The 25,993-nt window shown below is 43.4% G+C and overlaps 1 protein-coding gene across 1 annotated transcript in view; it reads left to right on the top strand.

Moving 5' to 3' along the window:
- The window catches only part of NMS (neuromedin S), a 367,775-nt gene that overhangs the window by 316,722 nt on the left and 25,060 nt on the right, over positions 1–25,993 (top strand). The window contains exons 7-8 of the mRNA XM_085623803.1: positions 2,993–3,034; positions 15,950–16,001. Coding sequence (XP_085479929.1) covers positions 2,993–3,034; positions 15,950–15,988 — 81 coding nt within the window. The 3' untranslated portion in view covers positions 15,989–16,001. The remainder of the gene's footprint in view (positions 1–2,992; positions 3,035–15,949; positions 16,002–25,993) is intronic.

The raw sequence follows: 25,993 nt of genomic DNA, 5'->3' as shown, positions 1-25,993 counted from the left end.
GGCCTCCACAGGGTTTAATCCGACACTGGTCAGACCTAGTCGTACAATTGCAAGCCAGCAACAGAGCCAAGGAAAGCAATGCCGCCTCAGAGCTCAAGATGATGTTGAATGATGATATAGGCTGCTCCTCTGGAGTAAATGTCAGAGGGCAACAAAAACGTGGGGGGCGAGGGGTGCTGGTTTTATCTAAACTAGATTAATTTAATTTGTAATGCACTGGTTCCATATGCTGTTCAATTATGTCAAACATCTACTAGGTAGAGAGAGGGATTCAAGAGCCAACCACCAGTACAGCCTCCCACACACTAATAGAATCATTCAACAAAAAGACTAGGGTGGTTTCTTGCACAATTCAGGGTGAGGGTTATTTTCAATTTTGTCTTTTTCCTGTTATATATTGGCAATAGATTTTAAGGGAACCACATTCACCTGCTTACTGGTTTGCTTCTAAAAAAGCAAGGATGGAACCCCTCGCTCACACTAGGCATCATGCTTCATCATAGGGGCCTCCGACACCAACACGTTATTAGTGCAAGACAGACTCATCCTGTGCTTTCTTGAAGAATGTAGTCCTTAACTAATTTTATGTAATGATGCTAGTATGTTTTAAAATTGTATCAGGGCAGGAGATTGTAAGTACCTGTTTTATACAAACTTGAATAGGACTGGTACCATTAATAAAGTTGTATCTCTAGGACAGTGACCCTCAAACACATGCAGAATTGTAAGTTAATGTAGTCGAATAACGAATTTATTGATGCACATACAAAAACTTTTATACAATGTACATAAATGACCGCGCAACAGACGTAGGTGAAAATCGTGCACGGTGGTCCCTTATGAGTGATACACACATGTGACAATAGTGATCAGAATGCGTATCTAAAAACAAGACTGCGGCCAGCTCTATTGTACCCAAGGTGTGAAGGGTCCATGGTTAAAGTTGACGTTACGATCCGAAAACCAATACCCGTTTCATCATCAAAATTAATTTGTGTACAAAGAAGTTCATTATTTGGCTATATTAAGTACAATTCTGCATGTGTTTATGAGCCACAGTCTTTGCGAAACAATGCATACCCAAGGTCTGTGATGATTCTTGGGTTCCCTTTTATTTAAAACATTAATAAAGTAGGTTACAAGAGAAGGAGAGAAAGATGAAAACCATGGTATATATCATCATCTACAAAAAGAGACTGTAAAAAATAAACAATAAGACATCTCAATTTATCAGTACAAAACTGGCTAAACTCAAAAGGGGTGTTCACATAAATCAATATATTCCTACATTAAATGGAATTACTATACCAGTCCCAAATATGATGCTATGAAAGGCAACAAGAAGAGACCTGGAAACTGGACTTTCAAAACTAGGGTTGACAGCAGTGGTAATGAAGGTCCCTGCAGGAAAACAATCCGGGATTCTAATTGCTGCCCTTCTCCTGTTCTCCTTCACCCCAATTTCATCCCCAGTTAATCTTTTTAGGAAGAGGTATTGCAGAATGGAGGGCAAGAGGAGTTTGAAGAGGGTGAGGCAAGGATACTCTGAAGAACAAGACCCCCCCAAATAAAAATAGAAGTTAGAGTTGCATTACCATTTGAAAGACTGCCCACGAACCACCACCGCTGACAACACCGTCAATATTAGACTTAAGTCTTAATGTATTCTGCCATTTCAGATGATTCCTGATAAACTGAGAACTTTTGGGCAAGTTAATTAGCAGACCTGCAAAGGATTGAAATAGAATATAGGAGACCGTTCTATAACCTCTCAGGTGACAAAGAAGGGCACTACCAGAACTATAAAAAAGGATGCTCTTTTCATAAACCCAGCTGGCAGAGGTGGAGTTTTAGTGAGACAATTCAAGGCCTCCTCCCAGCAAGAATGTGAAAGACTTTCTAAGAACCAGCAGTTACACTCAGGGCCGGACTGGCCGTAGCGGGCACCGGGCAATCCCCCGGTGGGCCGCACGGATGGGGGCCAGTTTTGGGCCCCTGAGGGCCGTTTTTGTTACAGGGCCGTTTTTATAGCATAGCTGCAAAATCGGCCCTGTAACAAAATTAGCCGAAAACCGGCCCTGGCAAAGAGCTCGGCGGCACCCCGGCCCCAACCTCCCGGGGGGGGGGGCCGGCCGAGCACTTTGCGAGGGCCGGTTTTGGTTCCCAGTCCGGCCCTGGTTACACTACATTATCAGTCAGATAATCATCAGTGATGCCATCAAAAATGTAATCATACATGTCATGAGTGATGTAATATGTGAGATCATAAGCGGTTCATAGCTTAGGAACAAGTTACAGTTAGCTCAATAATATATAACTGATGAATTTCAGTGTTTTTTTCAGTTTTTAAACACTAGTTTTAAACTTATTTCAACACTTATATATAACGTCACTTTAAGCTTTTTTGTGATATATCTATATAAAAATGTACGTAAGTGTGTGTGTGTGTGTATATATATATATATATATATATATACATATATATATATTTATATATCACCTACACGCCTATGTGTGTTTCTGAGTTTCTTCCCCTTCCTGTCTCTGCCTCTATGAAAGGTATCTCTGCCTCACCTTACTGATGCATACCACGAGTAACAGAGTAATTAAGATGTCCGGTGAATAATAAAAGAATTAAAATAGAAATCATTTCTTGATTGAAAATTGCCTGTGAAACCAGAGGTTATTCTTAGGTAAAAGACATATATACATTATTCCTGAGCAACTCATGGTCTTCAATAAGGGACAGCCACAGATAACCTCTGTCTCTTATTGCACTCTGCACATGAATGATGTGTATTTGCTGACATCTCAAATGCATTTCCAGTTGACAGGGAAGAAGCCACAATCAGTTTTAAAAACAATCCTACATGTAGTATCTGAACATTTGAAATAATAATAATTCATAAAGAGCGCAACAACCACAAAACACTGTTGTGTGTGCTACTCAACTGTACATTGTTTGATATATGTGTCTGTTCTTTTCTTACAGGATAGCTCTGGCACGGTGGGGAGGCCATTCTTTCTTTTCAGGGTACAGCAATTTATCTATATCCTAAATGTATAAAAATGCATGCTGTTTGCAAGTAGTGACGTGATGGAAGATGGTTTCCAGTTGTTTTGTATTTTTCTGCTCTGCATGTAATCACTGATGCTCCTAGATGTACCCATGGAACTCCTATCTATCAGGGCTGTCTCACTCCATGGCACAGTGCACATTTGCAGTGAATGACTGCACCCGTCTTCAGGGGGATGCATAGAGGGTCCCTGGAACCTCTTTACTCCTTTCATGAGGTGTCGTCAGGGGGGCTCACTTGCTTTGTGCCACTTCTATGTGGCGCGCATTCAGTGTGTCTTCTGACAGCTTCTTGTTACTGTGCCCGCGTCTGTAATATGGCACTGGTGTAATCGCTAAGAGTTCCCTCCCTCGCAAGGGCCCACATCCCCATGCAAATGATGGAATGTCCCAAGTGATCATGTCGGCACATATTTTGCCCCCACATGAACCATATTACAGAAGGGGCCTCACAAGCATCCATTGTCTCGTCTGTAATACCAAAGTGTCCCAGGGGCACAAACAGCTTGCATGTATGCCTGTTGCACCCTGTGTGAATTTTAGATAACATCGCCCCTGGTGTTTTTAGGAACTGTGCCTACCAGTGGGCTACACCAACACTGCTCATAGTTGGGCAACATGAACCTTAAATTGTCAGGTGGCTTGTAAGAAGCTGCATCTTTATTTGGGTTTTGCCTAGGCATCTCCTAAGCCGACTGCCTAGACTTTTAGTATTGTGATGGGCTTGGGAAGTCTCACCCCCAGAGATTCAAAAATTACTTATTTGGTTTTGAGAATCTGCGTCTTCCAGTGAACTACGCCTATGCCACTTCTTGTGAGGAAAAAAAAAGATGATGGTGAAATGCTAGATTTGATCTCAGACACAGGTCATTTCTTAGGGCCACATTCCAGTGCATTGTTTTCTCTTACCCACTATGCCAGTGCAGGCAGAAACTAGCCGTATGCAATGAGCTCCAATTGGAGTAGTCCAGACCCTTCTGCCAGGTCAACTCCCCTCCAGAAGGGAACACAAACAACCCCATACTAGTTTAAGCCTGTATATGGCTCAAAAGTGAGGTACAGCTTGATTTCCATGGCACAGTGAGCAATGGCCCCATGTCTGGGTATACCCACTGTACATATGCCATTGCACTGGGGAAAACAAAAAGGTTAAGGACTGGAATGCTTGAATTAATCACAGTTAGTGGTTATTACATGGGGTATATTCCACTTATTTATGCCACTTCTAGGCTTGAATTAATCACAGTTAGTGGTTATTACATGGGGTATAGTCCACTTATTTATGCCACTTCTAGGCACATACATTAGTATCAGGTGTTTTTGGGAATGGTTGAATGTCGCAAGATTGTTAGCAAAAATGTTGAATTGCAGAACTGTTTTGCCACTTCAGGGCCAGCACACTGATTTTTCAGCAGTATGATTAGTAGCCTTTTTTTAATTTGAAGAGTGCATGGTCTAATAACTGGAATTCAAGTGGCGTTGATATAATCAATGTGTTAGCCCCGAAGAAGCGACATTCAATCAATCAATCAGGATTTTTAAAGAGTGGCTAATCACCCAATAGGGTGTCCAGGCATTTGTAGGCTCCGGAGGCTTATTCGAACAGCCAGGTCTTGAGGGCCATTCAGAATTCCAGAAGTGAGGTGATGGTCTAGAGGTCCGTGGAGAGACTGTTCCAGGTCTTTGACGCAACCCCCTGAGAAGGAGCGTCCTCCACTTCTGATTTGGTAGATGCGGAGACTATAGGCAAGTGAAATGGAGGCAGAACATAAACTTTTTGATGGTTGGTGGAAGTTGGGGCGGTGGTTAATGTAGGTGGGTCCTTGTGTGTACTTGGGTCAGTAGCTTGAATTGGCATCTCTTCTGTACAGCGAGCCAGTGGAGTTTCCTGAGGTGGTGTGTGATGAGGATTAATCGGGGAAGGCCAAGGATGAGTCTTGCTGTGGCGTTCTGTATAGTCTGAAGTCCCTGTAGAAGGTATGCAGTGATTCCTACATAGAGTGCATTGCTGTAGTCCAGTCAGCTGGTGATGAGGGCTTGTGTCATGGTGCGTCTTGTGTGTTGGGGTAGCCACTTGAAGATCTTACGTAGCATGCGCAGAGTGAGGAAGCAAGCGGAAGAGATGGCGTTGATCTGTGATTTTATGGTGAGCTTGTTGTCAATAATGTTTCTGAGGTTTCTGGCTTGGCTGGAGTGGGTGGGGTCCTAGGTCTTATGGCCACCAGGAGTCGTTCCATGTGTTGCTGCTGTTGCAAATGATCAGTACTTTCATCTGGTCTGTGTTCAGCTGCAGACAAATGTTCTTCATCCAGTCAGCAATGTTTGTTGAGTATCTGTGAAATCTGATTCTGGTGGTGGTGGAGCCATCGGTGTGTGAGAGGATGAGTTGGGTGTCGTCTGCATACGAAATTATGTTGAGACATTGGGATCTGATGATGTTGGCCACTGTGGGTAATATATGCTTTGAAGAGTGTGGGACTGAAGGATGACCTCTGGGGCACACTGCAGGTATTCTCCTGGGGTTCAGTGGTAAAAGGTGGGAGATGGATCCTCTGGGTTCTTCTGGTGAGGAAGAAGGTGATCCATCTGAGCACCTCCTCTTTGATGCCAATGTGGTAGAGTCTTTCGATTAGTGTGCGGTGGGATACGGTGTTGAAGGCTGCCAAAGGTCAAGGAGGATCAAAGCTGCTGTTTCTTCTCAGTTGAGGAGGGTTCAGATGTCATCTGTGGCTGTGATCAGGGTGATTTTGGTGCTGTGATTGCTGCGAAAGCCGGATTGGGAGGTCTCGAGTAGCTGGTTCTGCTCCAGGCGTGTCATGAGTTAATTGTTGATGATGTTTTCCAGTGCCTTCGCTGGGAATGGGAGCAGGGAGATTGGTCGGCATTTTCAGAGTTTGCTGGGATCGGGGGTGGGTTTTTGAGTAGTGGTCTGACTTCAGCGTGTTTCCAGGTGTTGGGAAATGTTGAGGTGGTGATAGAGGTATTGAGTAACGTTGTGAGTTCCTGGCCGATCCTTTGGTTTCCGAGGTTGAAGATGTGGTGCAGTCATGGGTCTGTAGGAGCTCCTGAGTGGATGGATTTTATGGTGGAGGTGGTGTACTGGGTGGAGAGGATGTTTCAGGTGGTCAATATGTGGTTTGTGTCGGTTATGGTGGTGGTGTATCAGTCGAGGAAGTCCGTAGGTGTGGGTTGGTATTTGAAGTTTCTGTATATGGTTGCAATCTTGTCGTGGAAGAAGTGGGCACGGTTATCACACAGCTCCTGTGAGGATGTGCGGATGTTTTCTCTGGCAGCCGGGTTGGGGAATTCCTTAACGATGTTGGTGTTGTTGGTGCTGGTTTCAATGCGTGCAGCAATAGATGTCTTCTTTGTTTCCCTCAACAGGCGGTCTTGAAGGCTGCCCTGTTGGGGGTGTCCTTGCTGTTGTGCCATTCCTCTCCAACTGTTTGCTGTCTTGTTTCACTGTTCTGAGTTCTTGGGTGTACAAGCTGGCCTTTTTAGAGGATTTTCTCTGGATGTTGATCTTAATGGGGACGATGCTGTCTACGCAATTGGTGATCCAAGTGTTGAAGTTTTTTACTCCCTGTTCAAAGTTGGTGGTGGTAGCAGCGTTGGAGGTGTTGAGGGCATTCGACAAGCTGGTCTCTGAGATTTTATTCCACCTCCGGTGGGGGGGTGTTGGTCATCTTGGGGGAGATGGTGCGGGGGCTGGAGATGCTGAAGTCGATGATGAAATGATCGGTCCATGTGAGTTCTGGGACATGGGTTTATTTGACGCAGTTGCTGGAGATGAAAATTGGGTCCAGTGTGTGTCCTGCGGTGTGTGCAGGGTCGTGGATGATATAGGTCAATCCGAGACTGCTCTTACTGTTGAGGAGGTGTGCAGTGTTTTTGTCATTGGGTCATCGATGTGTAAATGTAGGTTGCCGAGGAAGATGTAGTCCTTGGAGTCTAAGGCTAGGGGCAAAATGAAGTCTGCGATGGTGTTGCAGAAGCTGGAGCATGGGCCTGGGGGTCAGTATGCAAAGGTGCCTCTGATAGTTATCTTGTCATCCGTGTGGAGCTGGAAGTTGAGATGTTCCATGGGGGTGGTGGTACACTGTATGGTCTCTTTGTGGATGATGTTTGTTCCTCCTCCCGGCTTGTTGGTGTGGTCCTGGTGAGTGATTCTATTTCCATCGGGGATCACTGTGAAAATGTCTGGGGCAGATGTGGGGTTAAGCCAAGTCTCAGTGAAGAAGACTATGTTGGGTATGAGGGTCGCAATGAGGTCCCATAATTCAGTGGAATGCTTGTATAGTGAACATGGGTTGAGAAGGGCGCATGTGAGTTGGTATTTTTGTTCACGTGGTGTCTGTGGTGTGTTTGGGTTGGGGCTGGTCGGTGAGCTGGTGTGTGTGCCATGGTAGGTGAAGTTGTAGTGGGTGCATGTCAAAGGTCCTACCTTGGAGCATCAGTTGGCGCGGTGACATTGTTTGTTGTGACATCTGGGGTCGAGGGTGCAGAGCTCAGCGATGGTGTACCTTTGGGGGCGGGAGGGCCAGTGGTTGTGGTGCTGGATGCAGTCCAGGTGTGGACGGGCACAGACGGGTTTGTCTTTGGCACGCCCACTGAGTGCATCCGCTCCGAGGTCGTGCAGCAGCCTGCATTAAGTAGGTCCTGGGGTTGGGCCGGGCTTCTGTTGGCAGGAAGAACGGTGAGTGAGAAACTCCAGCAGAAAAACCCCAGCAGGATAACCCGGGCAGCTGCAGTATCAATGGATCAGTATGGAACAAGCAGGAACTGGAGGCCACAGGCAATTGGCAACCTAGGTGTCCAGGTACCTACTGATGTGGTTGCTCTGTGGCCTGTATCAAGTAGGTGCATTTGTATAGCCATTTTCTTTTAACTGATAAGGATCATCAGCTGAAAAGTAAGATATTACCTAATAGAACTTATGTCTAACACATTTTCATTTTTAAAGCAATTTTTCTTCTGAACTCGAAAGAACCAGTCTTTAGTTGATCTGGTCCTTAATTAACCTCTTGCAGCCAACCAACGTTCCTTGCAACTCTGACATATCTCCTATGTCTCCTCATCTCCTGTTCCTCCACTGCTACTCTCTTCTCTCTCAATTAATCTCTGCGTCCCCTACTCCCACATTCAATAACCTCCCACTGGATATTCTGCTTCCTGATCAGTGCATGGTCAATGAATGAGAATTCACTGAAACTTTATGACCTTAACTCAAATCCCAACCCAGATCCCCTGATCATCATCAAAACCTGGCAAAGAGATAACACATCTCTGTTCTTTATTTATTACTCCTTTATTTAGGGTTTTTATATAGCATGCACTAGGCCCTGGATCATCTGAACTCTTTACAGACTGAAAACAATATACAGCGTCAGACAATAATTAGAGAAGAGAACACTACGGGAAAAACCATAAACATATTAATTGAGAAGTTCAGGTGTAGGAAAAAATATGCATCCAGGAGGTCACCAAAGGAGAATAAATAGAAGCAAAACCATATGCACATGGAAAACTAGTAATCAGAACACAAAGTAAACATTCTAAGGTGAAGCAGTGGTTCAGGTCCAAGTAGAGCCATTGAGGCAAGCATCTTGCTGCAGGGTGTTGTCCTTCACATGGGCTTCCCCAACAGATATGTAATCCTCACCAGAAACTAACTCAAGATGTCTTGTGGATGACTGGAAGTTATTATCAAGGATACTTTATGAGGACTTGGCAAAAGAAATTCAGAGATGGTGACTCTCCTCTGGGCTCAGTTGGTGATTCCATTTCTTCCTCCCAATCTGTCGGCTGAAACTGAGAGAAACCATGGTCTCTTGATGGACAATCAAATTTGAGATATGAGCGGCCATATTTTCCTGGGATGGTGTCTGGTGTCTTGGGCTGTGAGAGTGCAAGGCCCCTACAACCTAAAAGGACTCCGAGACCACAGAAGAATTGTGTGACTCATTGTTCGGCCAGAGGTGGTGAGATGTCTGATTGGCATTTGGGTGGTTAGGGTGTGAAGGTATAGTATTCCTGTGCTGAAACCTCCTTCTCTTCCCTTCTTTCTGCCTCCCCTCCTCCAGGAGCACTGTGAGCAGTCAGTTGAATGCAACTAGAGCACCGATCAGATACCCCTGCTGGTTGCGCTGCACCGCCAGTAGATGAAAACCTGATGCTCAGTCCTCATTCCATAGAGGACTGGACAAAGTTATTTTGGAGACTGTTCCTGGATGGTCATCATTGCCTGCTGAACTGGAGAAAGGGCCTTTCATTTAAAAACAAAGGGAAAGGCACAATTAGTGGGTGAGCTCGGAGCACAGGGCCTATTCTTGAAACATGGGCTCAATTGTGGTTAATGTTTTCTTCGCCCAAAGCACCCCTTCTCTGTATGTGGTAGATCTGAAACTGAGGAATACAACCCCTCCTACATAACTGAAGGAGAATAGATAACTGCTGACATTCATTGGCAAAATCCATAATCAGCTTGTCATAATGAAACAAAAACTGGTGGTCTATGAGGTGATTTGGAGAACCCTGAATCACTACTGTCACCTACAAAACAGAAAATAGAGAACCTGGAATTGGTTGTCAAAAATGAAGGACATAGATCAGCAAATATTTTAGAATTTCAGCCTTGTGTCATGACAGTCACAGTCTCCGTGGAGAATGAGGTGGCACACGTGGGTAATCTGTGCCACTCCAACATTTTGAGACTTCAAGGTTGGTCCCCCAAACAAGGACAGTCTGATCTTAAAGAATACCTTGCAGGGTGTAACCCAGCCCCCTGCAGCCCCTACGGTGGAGGGAGGGCCCCTGGCCCTTCAAGGGGGCCCATTGAGCCAAAGACCAACGAATATCTTTGACATATGGGAGACTCAGGGGCCCCTCATCCCATTCTACAGGGGGGCCCCATTATTGTGCGGTATACCACTGATAAACTGACGGTTTATCTTTCACAAATAACTTTTCTTGGACTCCAAAAAACCTTCCTTTAATGGGAAAAAGGTGACCATGTTACAAATCAGAGGCCAAAAGAAGGGAGACAAATCTATGGAATGGTCGTGGTGAGACTGGAGGATGGTGAAATACACACAAATATTCAAAGTGCAATAATCCCCATCAAGGTCAGAGTTTTTTTCCAAGGTCAGAGTCTTCTTCCCTTCATGGATCTGAACATGAAGATGTAAAGGCGAAAAAAATGCAAGACTGGGGAGGAAGGTGGGGTCTCTAATGCCTTGATTCTTTTTCCTCTATATTTAAGGCTGAGGAGGGTGACAAGACACCAGTGTTCAAAAATGTGGAAGCTCCAGAGGCGTTCATGGACAGTCTTAACCAGTCAGTCGAGAACTGGGAAGATCTAACCCAGAACCTCTTCTACCTCTTTATGTTCCACCCTTCTTTTTGTTTTCCCTTCATGGTCTCACTTTATATATGTGAAATGACATCACAAGAAAAATGATTAACTCCATCTTGGAATAGGAACTTCAGATAAAAAACACTGAAAATGCAACAGTCTTGGTTAGGATTGGATTTTAGGTTAGCTACACATTCTTCAGGAGATGATGACTTGAAGACATAAGAAGAACCCCATCCTTTCTCTTTTCCACAAACTTATCCTTGCACCAGCACCAGTGGCGGCTCCTCCACTAAAGCAGAGAAGCGTCACCCCACTGCATTTGAGCAGTGGAAAAAAAGAAAAAGAAAATGATGATAACAAGACGGTATTAATATTTTATTTTTCTGTGTGGGACTGGAGCCTGGTCGGGGTGGGGTAAGTGCGCTCTCAGTGCGCATGACTGTTTGGCCAGCCCTCTTGGGCCTGCCAAACAATCTTGCACACTTAGCATGTTCTCCACCTGGCTGTGTTCTGCAGTCCGTTGGAGCACATGCCCAGGCTCCCAGGCACTGCCTGAATGGCCAAACAGGCCGCGCAGACCAATCACAACGCTGTATGAGCAGCTTCGTGATTGGCTGGGAGAGCTCTAGAGCCTGGGTGCTTCCGGTACTGCCATTGCAGAGAGGTGAGAACAGAGGAGAGGTGTGCAGCAGCGGCGAAGGCACGTTTTTTTTTTATCCATTCCCCCCACTACTCCCGTTCCAAAGCAGCCACCACTGTTCAGAACTCTTCCTGCCGCTGTCTGAAGCTGGCACTCACACATTCTGTGGAACAGCCCCCAACTAACTGTAGCCATGGAAACGTCAACACTGACAGTGCAGAGCAGGCAAAGAAGCCACACCTTGCTCTGAGCACAAGAACTAGAACCTGTATAACACTGAACCAGCCACTGACTGATCTCCAATGGTGTCTATTTGTAAGAGAATTTGGATAATTGCAAAACTACTGCTACACATGAGAAAAGTGATTACTGGACAAAACTCACTTTTAATATTGAAGTGGGGTTTGAAAATGATGCAGTCCAAATTTATCCTGAAATGAAACATACTCTATATCTGTATACAGTGGTTTTCCTGACTAGAGAGTACTTAATGAAATAAAGTAGACTTAAAAGAGGGAAATAATATTGTGACTGTTCTCTTAGTGGGAAAACTTTACTATGCACTTTTTCCTACTTTGCGCACAATTTGCTAAAGCCCATAAATGTTGGCTATTACCACTGCTTAAATCTTATAGCAGTATCTCAAAACTGGATGTATCACTTTGTTTTAAGACAGATGATGAAATAATTTTCAGCTCTGTGTCCTCCCATCAGTGGTGTCGCTGGGCGGGGCGGTCTGCCCCGGGCTGCACTCTTTTTGGGGGCAGCAGAGGTGAGCAAGTTGTGTCTGTCGACTACCATCATCCTCCCACCCCCCAAGAACAAGTCGTCTGTTGGCCGCCAGCCACCCCTCCCCCGAAAACAAGTCGGTCACCACCCCCCACTCTTACCTGCGCGGGGGGCGGCAAACTTAAGGGCCGTCCGGGTGGCAGTAGGTCTAGCTACACCACTGCCTTCTATACATGGGCAATGTGGCCAGTTGTCAAGAATGGAGGTGGATTAAAGTATGGGTATTGATCTACCAATAATTGCTTTCATACGCCAGTTGTACGCCAATGCCACTGCCTGTGTAAGGTATGGCAGGAAGGGGGAGTGCACCTGCCTCTTTAAAGTCGAAAAGGGAGTAAGACAGGGTTGTGTTCTTGCCCCGTTCCTTTTTTCAATCTATATGAAGCGGGAGAGTCAGCTCTGTCTGCTCTACCGGTGGATGTGCCTAAATTTGATCGTATTTCCCTTCTGATTTTGGCGTATGCTTACGACGCGGTATTGATGGCCAGATCGGGCTTAGCCCTACAAATGCTAATCACAGCCTACTCCGCCTTTATGGCCTCTCTTGACCTAAAGGTCAATTAATCTAAATCATTTATAATCGTATCTGGAGCCGCAAGAGGTGAGAAACATCCTCATTTCCAGTTTCCAGTTGGCATGCAAGAAAATCGAGACAGTCAACTCCTTGGAGTGCTTTTTGATAAAGACCACTCATGGTCTAATTTAGTGGCAGCAAGAGCCCAGGGCATGCAAAGGAGTGTTAACGCTGTCAAAAGATTTGCTACGAAGTCTGGAGCCAGCCCACTGGATGCAATTAAGAATATATATTCAGCTAAAACAAAGTCTGCTGCACTATATGGGACCGGAGTGTGGGGTATGGCTAATGTTGCACCGCTACAACAAATAGAAGACTCCTTTTTTAAAAACCGTTTGTCCTTACCGCAATCAGCCCCAAATCATATTTTACACTGTGAATTGGGGCTTCCTTATTTAAGCGACAACATAAGACTTGCTCCAGTCTTGTTGTGGCTATCAGTATGGCGGAGGTCTACAGTGGATTTGACACAAACCATTATCAAGGACTGTTGCAAATTAGATTATTATAAAAAATGGGATGGTTAAATTACGTAGAGGTCCATCTAGAAGCGTTAGGAATGGGAGAATTATTTCAGGACCCTGAGTCCTGCAAAAGGGTTTCAAAGGAAAGAATAACTGATTTATTCATTAAGAGATCAAAGTATGCCCGAAGAGAAAAGAAACGTATTCATCATTCCTCCATTCTTTATGATGCGGTACCACCAAGATCGGGGGAAGGTTTTCAGTATTTATCACGCATAAATAATGTGCAACACAGATTTATCCTTTTGCGTTTCCGCATGAACATGATCCTGCTACTCCTGGGATGCCCGCAAAATAAATATAAATTAGCAGACCTCTTACCCTGTCCCTGTAACAACTACGCAGTACAGTCAGATCTACATATTGTATTATTTTGCAAGACCTATACAGAGGAAAGGAAAACATTCATACTCCCAATCCTGAGGTACCACAATTGCCGGGTGGCCATGTACTTTTTAAAAACTCTACCGGATCCATTTGTATGCTGTTCAGTTGCCTCATGTTTGTGGGCTTGTCTTAGGAAGAGGAAAACGGTGGGACAACATTTTAGTAGCAACAACTAATTAATTAATTTTAAATTCTGAACAGCTTTTTTCATAAAAGTTTTTTTTATATGAATTTACCCGGATCGCTGCAACTGTTTAATTCTTATTTTAAATGTGTAGATATGTGTATATATTGTGTTGGAATTTTTAGATTACTTGTGCTTTTATGATCCATTTTAAAGAGATCGAATAAAGCTGTGTGACAGACTGACTGCTTAAAGTAGATCATATTCTAGGGAGGTCAATGTGTTCTTAGTTGGAAGCCTCATAATTGTTCTGTGCAATAGTTTCATGCTATATTTAATGCAGCAAATTTAAATCTCTTGTGAGGAAGCGAGCACTATGCACTTTTGCTTCTGGAAATGTGCAATTGGAATGTGCAGTCATTTTGTGGCAATAGCAAATATAATGAACATACTTCTGATGAGGACGCAAACAATACACTTTTGGTTTTTTTGCACCTTTGGTGTATTGGCTGCTCATTCAAGTGTGCCATAGGACCTTAGATTCCTTTTCTGGAATTGCTATGATCCTACTGTACAATGTACAATTTTGCTATGTGTGGAAGATTTTATTTATGTAAGTATATCATATTGTATGGCATATTGCTGATTACAATAAATGTATATTATACTAAGTGATTCAGTGAGAACTATAGTGCAGCCTTACAAATTTCTCTATGCTTTGTACTAGGTCTGTGAACATTTGGAAGTATTTGAAAGAACAGAATTGTGTTGTATCCTGTTGTGCATTTTGACCATGGCATTTTGTGTAATACATTTTATGGTGATGTTATATGCAATAATGCTAGTCTGGTCATCCATTTGACTCTTCATCATACATCCACAATATGATTTTTGCATACGTGCCTACTTTTGTTGTTTCCTCTGTCTATTATGCTGGTGTTCACAATGAAAGAAACCAGATTTATCTCACGAGGAAGAGAGATGGAGGGAGACCCCATTGTTTTAGTGAACGCAGTGGGTGAGATCCATCTACTAGAAAGTAGTGTGCTCCATTTACGAAGTTTTAGTATCAGTACACAGGACACCTCTGGGAAAACCAGTGCTACCACATTGTTGCTGAAAATTGGTAATTTTGATGCACTGAGGTTTAGAACCACCAGGCTATGATGTGATAAGTTTAAACAGATCAGGGTACCTACTACAAAACATGAAAAAACTGAAATTCCTCCAAAAAGCAAGGTCTAGGCCACCAAAATCAGGAACGATGAACCACCAAGGTGGTCTATACTCATTTTGAATCCAACCAGTCAAGTTCCAACTTTTATCTCTGTTGGCGAATAAGCTGTTGTGCGGTCTAAAGGTTGTTAAGGAGATCATTAGTGCTTGTGATGGCAGGCCATGGCTGAAGTCAATTACCTGAGATGATTGCTCTCTAACAGTGAGAAAACAATTAGTCAAGCCCATCCAAGCTATCCTACAGATGCAATCAATCTCTTTGCTGGTCCCCCTATGCAAGTCTAGTTAGTTCAAATCTCCTACTGCTACATGCAGAATATGTTCTCTATACAGCTTGGGGGAGAAACAACCTGAGAATTGAGTGCATATTTCTCCATTCACAATCACTAGCCTTTAATTGCCCATCCTAACATTCATTCTTCTACATTGCCAGGCTTTCATCTTCCTTTTTGCTTTGCCTGTGCTGCTTTACCATCCATATCCATATTTACAAGCCCAAATTCATAAGGAGTAGTAAGGGACTGATTCACAAACTGCATTTTGTACATTTGTAGTACTACAAAACGTACTACAAATTGCAATTCATAAAACTACATGTGGAGTTTTAAGCCTCTGCAGTAGCTATATGTATGTGTGCAGAGTTCTCTTCCCAAATGTGGAGTCTCCGCATACCTAAGTATAAAGTTTAGCAGTAAATGTGGATGGAAAAATGGGCAGGCTTACTAGAAGAAGGGATGGGATTCGGGAGGAGTAAGAGGTTTTTGAGGAGGGTCAGGGAGGGATTTAGGGAGGGACATCAGCCTTCCACTCTCTGATGGTGGAGACATGTAACTTACACTTTTGTAGTAAGCTTACCCTCGGAGTTTGTGAATAACGAAACTAGTCAACTTGCTACAAAATGTAAACTTACTCAAAAGTGTGAGCTACCTTTGTGAATTAGAGTCAATGGGTTAATCTATAGTTACCTTTTATACCTATACCTGTGTGAGGCTGAGATTTATTTATCAATATATGGGAAAACACTCTACAAAGTAATCTCTTTAGTTAAATAAACAAAATGATCTTAACTGTTAAATTTCAATATTAACACGCAGTCTATTGAGTTATCATGTGGATAGTCTCCTAAAATCACTGCAGAAAAATGAAATGTAATATCTGCTTGCATAAGTAATCATATTTGTATTTAGAGATACTCATCTAACCTTTCACACTGAGTGATAGATAAAATGTTATACCTTACAGGCTAGAAATGGAAGAGAAGCTGAAGAAGATCAACAATGACTCACTCTAAAAGGTAACTTTGTCTTTCCAAATGTCCTTCAGAATTTGCACAACAGTGAAAGAAAATCTTGTTTCTGTAACATATGATGTACAATTGTGTCTCACTTTCCATGCAAGAGAGTGCCTGTATAGTAAATCAGGCAATGCAAGTAGGCTTCATAGAAAGTTGTCCCAATCCCTAATTCTCATCAGTAGGCCAATTTATGAACAGGTATGTTCATGTTACACCAGCAATTGTAAGACAATTTGAGAAGCCTTAGTGGGTAAATATCTATTATGATCCTGGCAATCAACCTGCCTTCCAGAAGAATAAGACCATCCAAAATCACCGTAAAACAAAACTGATAGCTGTTTGAAACATTTACTGAAGGTGCCTCCATGCGATTAAAAACATTCTCCTTGCTCCAACGTGCCCAAACATGCCATGATTAGGAATGTCTTTCTAGTTCCATGGGCCCAAGATTACAAGCTGTAAACATTTGCTGAGGTGGCCATGAACATGCCAGATTGCCAACTACAAAGAAAGGATATTGTTAATGTTGAGGTAAAGGACCCAGGAATGAGATGGGGTTAAAGTAAGGATAACTTAAGATGATAAATGTAGCATACCATGGAGAATTATTGATGAGTAACACGTTTTGTTATCAACTGTTGCAACGTAATTGCAGTGTGTTACAAGATTTAGAACCTGGTGTAAATGATAGCGGCTTCTTATAGAAGCCATGCACAACAAGGTAATGGAAGATGAGATAAAAGTGTTAAGTTAATGTAGGAGACGTAAATGCTGATGATGTAATGGTGTATATCTAGAGCAGTACTAAACATTACTGACCTCAAATGAGAAAACGCTTACATGCAAAGATTCCTGCTACCAACCTAGAAGGATGACCTAAATTAAAGATAAAAGGAGTCAAATAAAGTGAGCTAAAGCCTTTGCACTCATTATCTCTGATGTTAGAAGATGACAAATATCTTTCTCTATCAAACTTGCCTGCATGGAAGACTCAAAATGTCTCTTTTGTATCCACCTGGAAATTTAGAAATCCCAAAGCGATATTTGGATCTATCACCAACTGCTCCTCATTTTTAATAGGACCATGACACCAAGTCAAAATGTCCTAAGAGGTAGACCATGGAGCACAATTGATCCATAAAGACTTTCTGACATTAGAAGGATGTCATCCAGATAAAATATTGGATACTGTGCTCTCTCCTTTAAATATTAAGAAACCTACCACAACACCTTTGTGAAACACCAAGAGACAAAGGGAGTCCAGTCAGGAAGCATTTCTACATATAATTTCTGCCTTACCACTTGACATGAAGGCTTCTTTTACACAGCTCGGCAATTGATATTAGACAATTCAATTCTAAATCAGATCATGCAAAAAAATATATATACATCCTTCTCGTCTTCAAGTACTTATATAAAACAAATGTGTCTAGCTCTCACAAATTTATCACAGGTAGTCAAACTTTGTTCTTTTTCACCAAAAGGTGAGTATTAAGAAAAAGTTCCCCATGTAATCCTTATTATAATGTTTTTTTAAATAGGCCACACTTCTGACCTTATTAAAATTTTCTGCTTCAAAGAAAAAATAATTTAAAACCTTGTTTTTAATAAGCACATTTTATTGATTTGAATTTGGAAATTCCAACAAGGCTTACACAGTAAAAGAAAATTAGAAACTAAACAAAATAAATAAAATATATATGGCAAACCCTCTCCTCCCTCCACCCTCACATCTGCTTTCATACAGAAAAATATCCCAGATGGAAAATAAAAATGATCAGCTCAGCCCTGTGAAATCTCCCTGTCGTATGACTTCATAGGTCTTAGAAAAAAATTGTGTGTTTGTTGAACTACATAAACATCAGGATTGTGCCAGACTGGTTCTATGCACTCCCTCAGGATATGTTGGCCTGTAGTCCTGTTAGCTCACAGTGCACTATCTGTATCCCAAACCCAATTGGTTAAGATTATACAACCTCAGAACATTACAACCCTGACTCCCCAAGGAAATTGTGGTAGCAGCTCCTTTTTGTTTGGACTCTCATGCATACCAAAGAAATACACAAGAAATACACAACCTGCAGTTTCAATATTTATTGAAGCATTTTGATCCTTGAGTAAAATACGTGCGCTGCAATTATTGACAGAAGGAAACAGAATAGCGTAATTAGCATTATGAGAAAATTAAAAAAGATGAAAAATGCCATCATCGTGCTATAATAGTGAATATATGCTGTCATATAAGTACTGCAGTAGAGTGTACTCCTACCTAGTGCTCCCTGACATAGTTTTGCTTAGGGTGGGTGATCTGGCAAAATATCCCTGCCGGGTGATCTAACTTCCCATTACCTCTGCAAGGGGCGGTAAAAAGTACAGTTCTGGTACCTTCAACAGCCAGGACAGGGACAGATGGCCCAAATTCCCTTTTGTCCACAATTTTCCACCAGGCCAGATCTCAAATCTTTGGAATCAAACCAGGAGTTGCTGGTGCCTCATTCCCTTCTGAAGTGGTGGTGCGTTTTACTTGGACATTGCTCTGTGCGTCCTGGAAGCTTCTCAATTCTTGTAAAACAGCCAAATGTTCATTGATGTCAAATGGTGGTCAAATGGTGTTTCTGCCACCATTGTCCTGGGACTGTCAAGGTCTGGTACCCTTATCTTACCCCCAAACAGGATCTTGTAGGGAGTCCGACTACCAAGCGATTTTTTAGGCAGATTGTTTAAAGCCCTCTGGACCCCATATAGGTGAGGAACCCAATTACGACCTGAGCCTAATACTCTCGCTGTTAAAGACTGCTTTAAGTCCATTTTTTTCCTCTCCACTACTGCATTTCTCTCAGGATGATAGGGGAAAGCATACCGCATGGTCACACCCAATCTTCCCATGGCGTCTTGGTAAGCCCTGGAGGCAAACGCTGGAGCCTGGTCTGAATGGAATGTGTCTACTGCGTATGTTCTGATAAAGACTTTCAGATCTTTTATAACAGTTCAGGCATCAGCCAGTCGCTGTGGCCAAACCCATAGGAATCTAAAGCAGGAATCCACTTCAACCAAGAAGTATTTGTAAGTCCAATCGGATTGTCAGGGGATGCAGTGGTCCAGATACATTCAAGCGAGAGGTTTGTCAGAAATCAATAGAGGTGTCTGTTGGGGGGAGCTACAGTGGAACCCTTCACCAGCTGACAAATGTCACATTTAAGGACAAAGTCCTTAGTCTGTTTGTATAGACCTGGCCACCAATAGTGTTGCTACAATAGTGAAATTGTAGCAGCCACCCCTACGTGTGGAGATGCTAGGTCCTCTTGTTCTTCTAGGATTAAACCTAACCTGTGGTCTGAATTTGGTATCACTCTTTCCCCCACTCCGGAAATATAAGCAAATGGTATGTTTTGCGCACTTAACTGGTAGGAGTATTTTATGGAGAAGCCTTTTGTCAGGTGGGTACCGTTACATGCAGCGTTGAAAGTCACCATGATGTCTCTATCTATCCTCATACTAGAGCGAGTTATCGTAGTGACAGCAGCAGTTTGCACCGTTGCTTTTGCGGCTTCGTCAGCCATGGAATTCCCTGCAACGTGTATTCCTACATGCTGATGACTCAAGGTGGAAAACCCATAAGTCCGTGGCAAGCATGCTTTCAGCTTACCCACCTTTCCCCAAAGTGTCTTGTGCTTTATCCTGTTCCCTCTGGAATATCTGAATCCATTCTGGCTCCAAGAGTATAAGTGCTCGTTGTAAGACTAGACACAATAATACAAATCCCAAACTATTAGTATGAGAAATCAGGATCTGTATTCTCAAGTGCCAGAATTAGAGTTCTAAGTTCAGACAGCTGTGCTGTGCATTCACCATCTGACTGTGTGTAGATTTTTTTAGGGTGGCATTCTCCATCCTGGATGCGGCTCTTCACAGTGGCCTAAGCCGCCGAGCATTGGTGCTTTATCCATACGGCAAGCTGGGAAGAACAATCAGCATTGAGGATGAATCATACTGAGGCATGACTGGATTAGGCAGAGGATATTCATGCTCCTACTGCAAAAAAATGTGTTTGCATTGTAGAGTGAGTGGGTTAGCCCATTGTATGCATCGCGGTTGTAGAGCCTTTGTGCTAAGATTGCTAGCTTTCGTCACAGCCTCTAAGGTCAGAACTGGAGTCACAACAATAATTTGTTTTCCCTGAGCCAGTGCTCACTCACTCACCACAGCAGTCTGTACCGCTGTCAGTATTTTTTCGTGGGTGCCAAATGCATCTCTGCATTCGTGTATACATGCAATTTAGATGCAATTTGCACAGTGTCACCTTCATTGAATGTAATATAGGTGTACCCTGATTCCCCCACAATTACACTGATCACCAAGTTTGTTGTGTTTACACATGTGTGTAAGTGTTTTGAAGCTAACATGTCAGCTTATACTTAATGTAAGATTTGTATGTGCCCAGTTGTCCAGTGTATGCTTGAAAAGTCTGGACGTATTAGGTTGTAGAATGGTTCAAACCATTCTGTGTAATCTGGAATGTATGTTCTACCAAATGTAGGACTCCCAATATGGATTGAAGTTTCTTTAATGTGTTTGGTGGTTGTAAGAGCACACACTTCTCCAAGAAATGTGGCTTTTGACTTCACTTGACAGCTCGTATCCTAGAAATTGGACATTGAAGTGATATATTTTTGATTTTTAAAAGTTGAATTTGTAGCCCATGTGAACAAATCCCAGAACTATGTGATCTACTCTTGTCAAGTGTGTAGAAAGGTCATCATCTGTCAAGTACATGTCATTGACATAGGACAATGCCTGATAGTCAACATTTTGTAACATTTCTGTAACCCAGGCTGAAAACAACCCGGGCTGTTCTTATACCCCTGGGGCAAATGACAGAACTGTTTATGAGAACCCAGCTCACTGAATGGGGTCAAGTACTTTCTTTCAGGTGATATATTTTGGAAAAAATATCAATTAGAGATATCTAGTGTGTTTTTGTCTTTCCTTAGCACTTTGCTGTTCATTAGTGTCATGCTCTACGTGTTCTGGACTGCAAATATACGTGTAGCAGTGTTTAAGTGTCTGTAATCTAAAAATAGACAATACGAATGGTCTGGTTTCATCACTGGAAACAAAGGATTATTCAAAGGGGAGGTGCAACTTTCAATTACACCTTGGTATTCAAGTTGGGTGAGGATCTCTCTAACTTTTTAGCTAATTTTTAATGGTGTGTTGTCTTTGAGGTTGTGGGGCAGACCTCAAAGGTATTATGAAAAAGGGGACTCGTCATCCCACCCCACATGGTTGTGGTATTACGCAGGAGCTAGCACTAAAGCCCACTCCTTGGCATATGAATGTTTTACTGAATCGGTAACGAGGTTGGAGAAGGCAAGTAAAATTATAGTTTCTTCCCCTGGGCAGTCCATGATGCTCTGGTGACCAATCCTATTCATCCAGGAGAATGTTGTAGCCGAATGACAAGTACTCCCAAAAGAGAACGTTAATATATCTTGGTACGTCCCCCTCTAATTGGAGTTGCATCTCATATAAGCTTCCTCCTGGACATAGTCACCCAATGCCACTGCCACCAGACAATCCATCAGGTTTCGGCAAACTATCGTGACTTTTGCCGCACTGTCCGGCATTTTTCGGATGACTCCTGAAAGGAACAAGATGAACATGTATCAGTATCCTGATACCTATCAGGCGTCCAAATATTATCATAGTTATGCAGATTATAGCGCTTCTCGGTGGCTTCAAGTTGAGGAGACCCACCCCGCAATTTAGTTTTGTCTTTATTTTTCTTACTGTCCTACTTGTTTTTGGTAGACGTTTCGGGTGTTTGCTTTGAGTTATCCTTTTCAGAATCACTCTTAATTTGTGGTTTGCTAGGTCTGGCTCCAAAATTATCTCTACCCCCTGTTGTGTAGGTTTCTTTGAAAATATTTGGTAATTTGCCCTCCTGTTGTCCTGGAGCCAAATCCCTTAGGCGCTGGTGTATCGCCAATGCTGCAAATTGCCCTTTTATTTTACTTAACATAATAGTGTATACTGTCGCAAAATTGGCCATCAGCTTCTTCCCCAAATCCAGGGCAGGGGCTGCCCCGTACTCAATCTTAATCTGTTTAGGCAGTTCTGGCAAAACAGATAATGAGGGTGTACCATGATTTCTGGTATAAACTGCAGGAAAGACTGTACCCTAAGTTGTGCAGTCTTCCACAGAGGGAGCCATCCCCATTGGCAAGCATATTGTAAGAATTAATTCTATGTTTCTCTTGGGGTCCCATATGGGGAAACACCGCTTCAAGCTGACGTGTTTTTTGTGCAATCCAGAACAGAATATCCTCATGTCTGATAGGTATTTTTGTCACGCTTCAGAACTCCTCAGGATCCGGCTGATGATATATGGGTCCACCTCCAGATCTCCCCGGACTCCAACCAAAGGTTACAGAGCTCAGCGGGGATCAGGCGAGGGAAGGATAGGGGAAGGGGTCAGCAGGGATTTAGGCTCTGAAATGACAAAACACAAGACCATTCTATCATCAGTACATTCTACTCTCATTCGGTCTCACTAAAGCAATACCGCAAAAAACGTGTAATCAGTACATTCTACTCTCATTCGGTCTCTCTAAAGCAATAATGCAAAAAACATGTAATCAGTACATTCTACTCTCATTCGGTCTCACTAAAGCAATAATGCAAAAAACGTGTAATCAGTACATTCTACTCTCCCTCTGACAGGGGATAGGCGCTCTTTCAGCGCGGTAAGTCTCGACTATGAAGGCTCCTCCGAGCCGGTACAACCAATAAGGAAGCGTAATGACCGCCACCGCTATTCGGCTCCCGGTGCTTACGAGTAAGTCAATATCCCTTTCACAGCGCTGATAGCTGATCCGACCGCTTGCTCCTCCGAGCGCGATCACTGCTCATGAACGAGCTTTGAACCTGGATGCGCTCTTTCAGCGCGGAATTCGACCGCTCGCTCTCCGAGCGCGGTCAATGCTCTTCAGTGAGCCTTGAAACTGGGATGCGCTCTTTCAGCGCGGAATTCGACCGCTCGCTCCTCCGAGCGCGGTCAATGCTCTTCAGTGAGCCTTGAAACTGGGATGCGCTCTTTCAGCGCGGAATATTCAGGCTCGTCCGAGCCGATGAGTCTGGGAAGGGGAAGTGCGGGTATACGGGGTCCGCACGGGTAGACAGTAGCGTGCTCAGCCGAACACCGCCACTTCTCACCTGCCTCCTCGGTGTACGCCGCAGTGTCCCAGCCGCTCCCCGCCTGGTCGCCTAGCTCCGAGGGACGGGGACGCGGAAACTTGGGGAATGTCTCCTTCGGTGCTGCCGAATACCTCTGCTCGCCTGGAACACCAAACTCCGATCGACGAACAGCTTCCTCTGATTCGAAATAACGCACGTCTTCTGACGTGCGTGACGTCCTTATAAGGACGCCCATTTCCTGGTTCCAGGGTTGCTGGGACTTGTAGTTTTAGATGCTAGGTAGGCGCCTCAGGGCCCGTTTCCTCACAATTTTACCCATGACTGCATTAATGGTTTGTGGGCTGATGCCCGGAGTAGCCAACTGTGGTTGTGGTCCTTCAGCAGCACTCACAGAATTTACTGTCATTGTTCACATGGTGAGCTAGGCCAGGCATCAATATATGCAAATAGACCTGCATATAGTCTACATAATTGTGCTGCTATCATATTAGCTACATTTAGGTGTGGTGTATAACTGGTTAAGACTTGCCATGTTGCTCCCTTATTACTGAGGGGACCTAGTTCAACTTCTTTTGTAGTGTGCGGTAGGGCGCCTTCCAATCAGTTTCTTTGTTCTTGGTGTGTTAAGTGTTTTCTAGTTCTTCACAAGCTGTATAGTTATTTGGAACATCAGCTGGAGTGTAATTGTGAAACAGCTTTGTTGGGTTGTCTGCTGCTGGATACGTAACCCATGAATAAAATACCTCTGTCCTCACTGATTCATGAGCCTCAATCATGAAGGTAACGTTTCCCCACTCTCAAGTGTGAAATCATGTTTTAGCAGCCTCTGAGTAATGTCTGCAGTTTTCTGGAATGTTACAGACTGCTGGGTTAGCCATAAGAATATGTGAAATGCAGAGAGGGTACCACTATGGGGAGATCCTTTCAAAGGTTCAAGCTTGAACAACCTACAGCCAATAGATAGGGGTTACCCACTCAGCTGGGGAGGATTTTTCCCTAACACCTTGGACATCTCCGGTTAGTAGGTGAGTAGGGGTCTTTAGGTATACAAAAGAAAACTACTTGGGTGATCCATTAAATAAGAACTCAAGCTAGAACGTTATCGGCACCATGTCATATGGCTTTATACTTGCTAGTAAAAATTGTGCATTTGTTAGACAACATAAACTTCAGGATTGTACCAGACTGATTCTATGCAAACCCTCAGGATAAGTTGCTCTGTATTCCTGCTAGCTCACAGTGCACTATCTGTAACCCAAACCCAATCAGGTAACAGATCGCTTATACAGCCTTATACAGCCTCCCCAGCCTCAAGTGTGAAATCATGTTGTAGCAGCTTCTGAGTACCCACATGTCTGCAGTTTTCAGGCAGGTTACATGCTGCTGGGTTAGCCATAAGAATATGTGAAATTTATAGAGGGTACCACTATGTGGAGATCCTTTGAAAGGTTCAAGCTTGAACAACCGTCAGCCAATACATAGAGGTTACCTACTCAGCTGAGGAAGATTTTTCCCTAACGCCTCTGACATTGCCGGTTAGTAGATGAGTAGGGGTTTTTGGGTACACAAAAGAAAACTACTCGGGCGATCCATTAAATAAGAACCCAAGCTAGAACTTTGGCAGTGCCATGTCGTATGGCGTTATACTTCCTAGTGAAAATTGTGCATTTGTTGGACAACATGAAACTTCAGGATTGTGCCAGACTGATTCTATGCACACCCTCAGGAGATGTAGACCTGTGGTCCTGCTAGCTCACAGTGCACCAGCTGTACCCCAAATCCAATCAGGTAACAGAAAGATTATGCAACCTCAGAACATTACAACCCTGACTCCACAAGGAAATCATAGTAACAGATATAGAACATTTTTGTTTGGACGCTCATGCATAAGCAAATAAATACATAAGAAATACACAAACTGCTGTTTTAATATTTATTGAAGCATTGTGATTCTTGAGTAAATTTTGTGTGCTGCAATAATTAATAGAAGGAAACAGAATAACTTAAATAGCATTGTGAGAACAGTGAAAAAGGATAACAATTCCACCAGCGTGCTATAACTGGGAGTATAAGCTGGTATACAAGTACTGAAGTAGAGTGTACTCCTACCTAGCGCTCCCTGGCCTAGTTTTGCCTAGGGTGGGTGATCTACCAAAAAATCCCTACTGGGTGATCTAACTCCTCATTACCTGTGGGTAAAGGTCATCAGGGTGCTCGTCTTGGTGTAAAGCCAGGCATCCCTCCTCGCAAATAAGCTGTTATGTTATGTTGTATTAACAATTCTTATAGAGCACATGGCTACTCAGAAATGGGCTTCCCAGCGCTAATAGGAGTCATGTGAGTCATAATACACTGTTTATGTAAACAGATGGGTCTTTAGTTGCCTTCTGAAACTGAGCAAATGGCCAATAGCTCTTGAGTGAATAGGGAGGGGATTCCAGAGCTTGGATGCTAGATAGGCAAACAAATGCTGTCCACTACTAGCCCTTTTGATTCTGGGGGTGGCCAGAATAAAGTGATTGTTTAGCCTTAAATCTTGTACTTTGTTATGCAGGATGATGAGGTTATGTTATGTTATGTTAAGTGATGCTTATAGAGCGCACTGACACCGAAGCTTCCTGGCGCTGGTAGACAGAACAGAGTGAGGGGGGGGGGGTGGAGGACCAGAGTCTACGTGGGGGTGGGAAAGAGGTGAGTTTTAAGCATTTTCCTGAATTGGAGAAAAGAAGAGCAAGATTTAATAGAAGAAGGAAGGAAGTTCCAGAGCCCGGGGGCTAGGTGAGAGAACCGGCGGC

The sequence above is a fragment of the Triturus cristatus genome, chromosome 8 (assembly GCF_964204655.1).
Source record: "Triturus cristatus chromosome 8, aTriCri1.1, whole genome shotgun sequence".
NCBI classification, from domain to species: Eukaryota; Metazoa; Chordata; class Amphibia; order Caudata; family Salamandridae; genus Triturus; species Triturus cristatus.
This window is presented reverse-complemented; position numbering and strand designations above follow the sequence as displayed.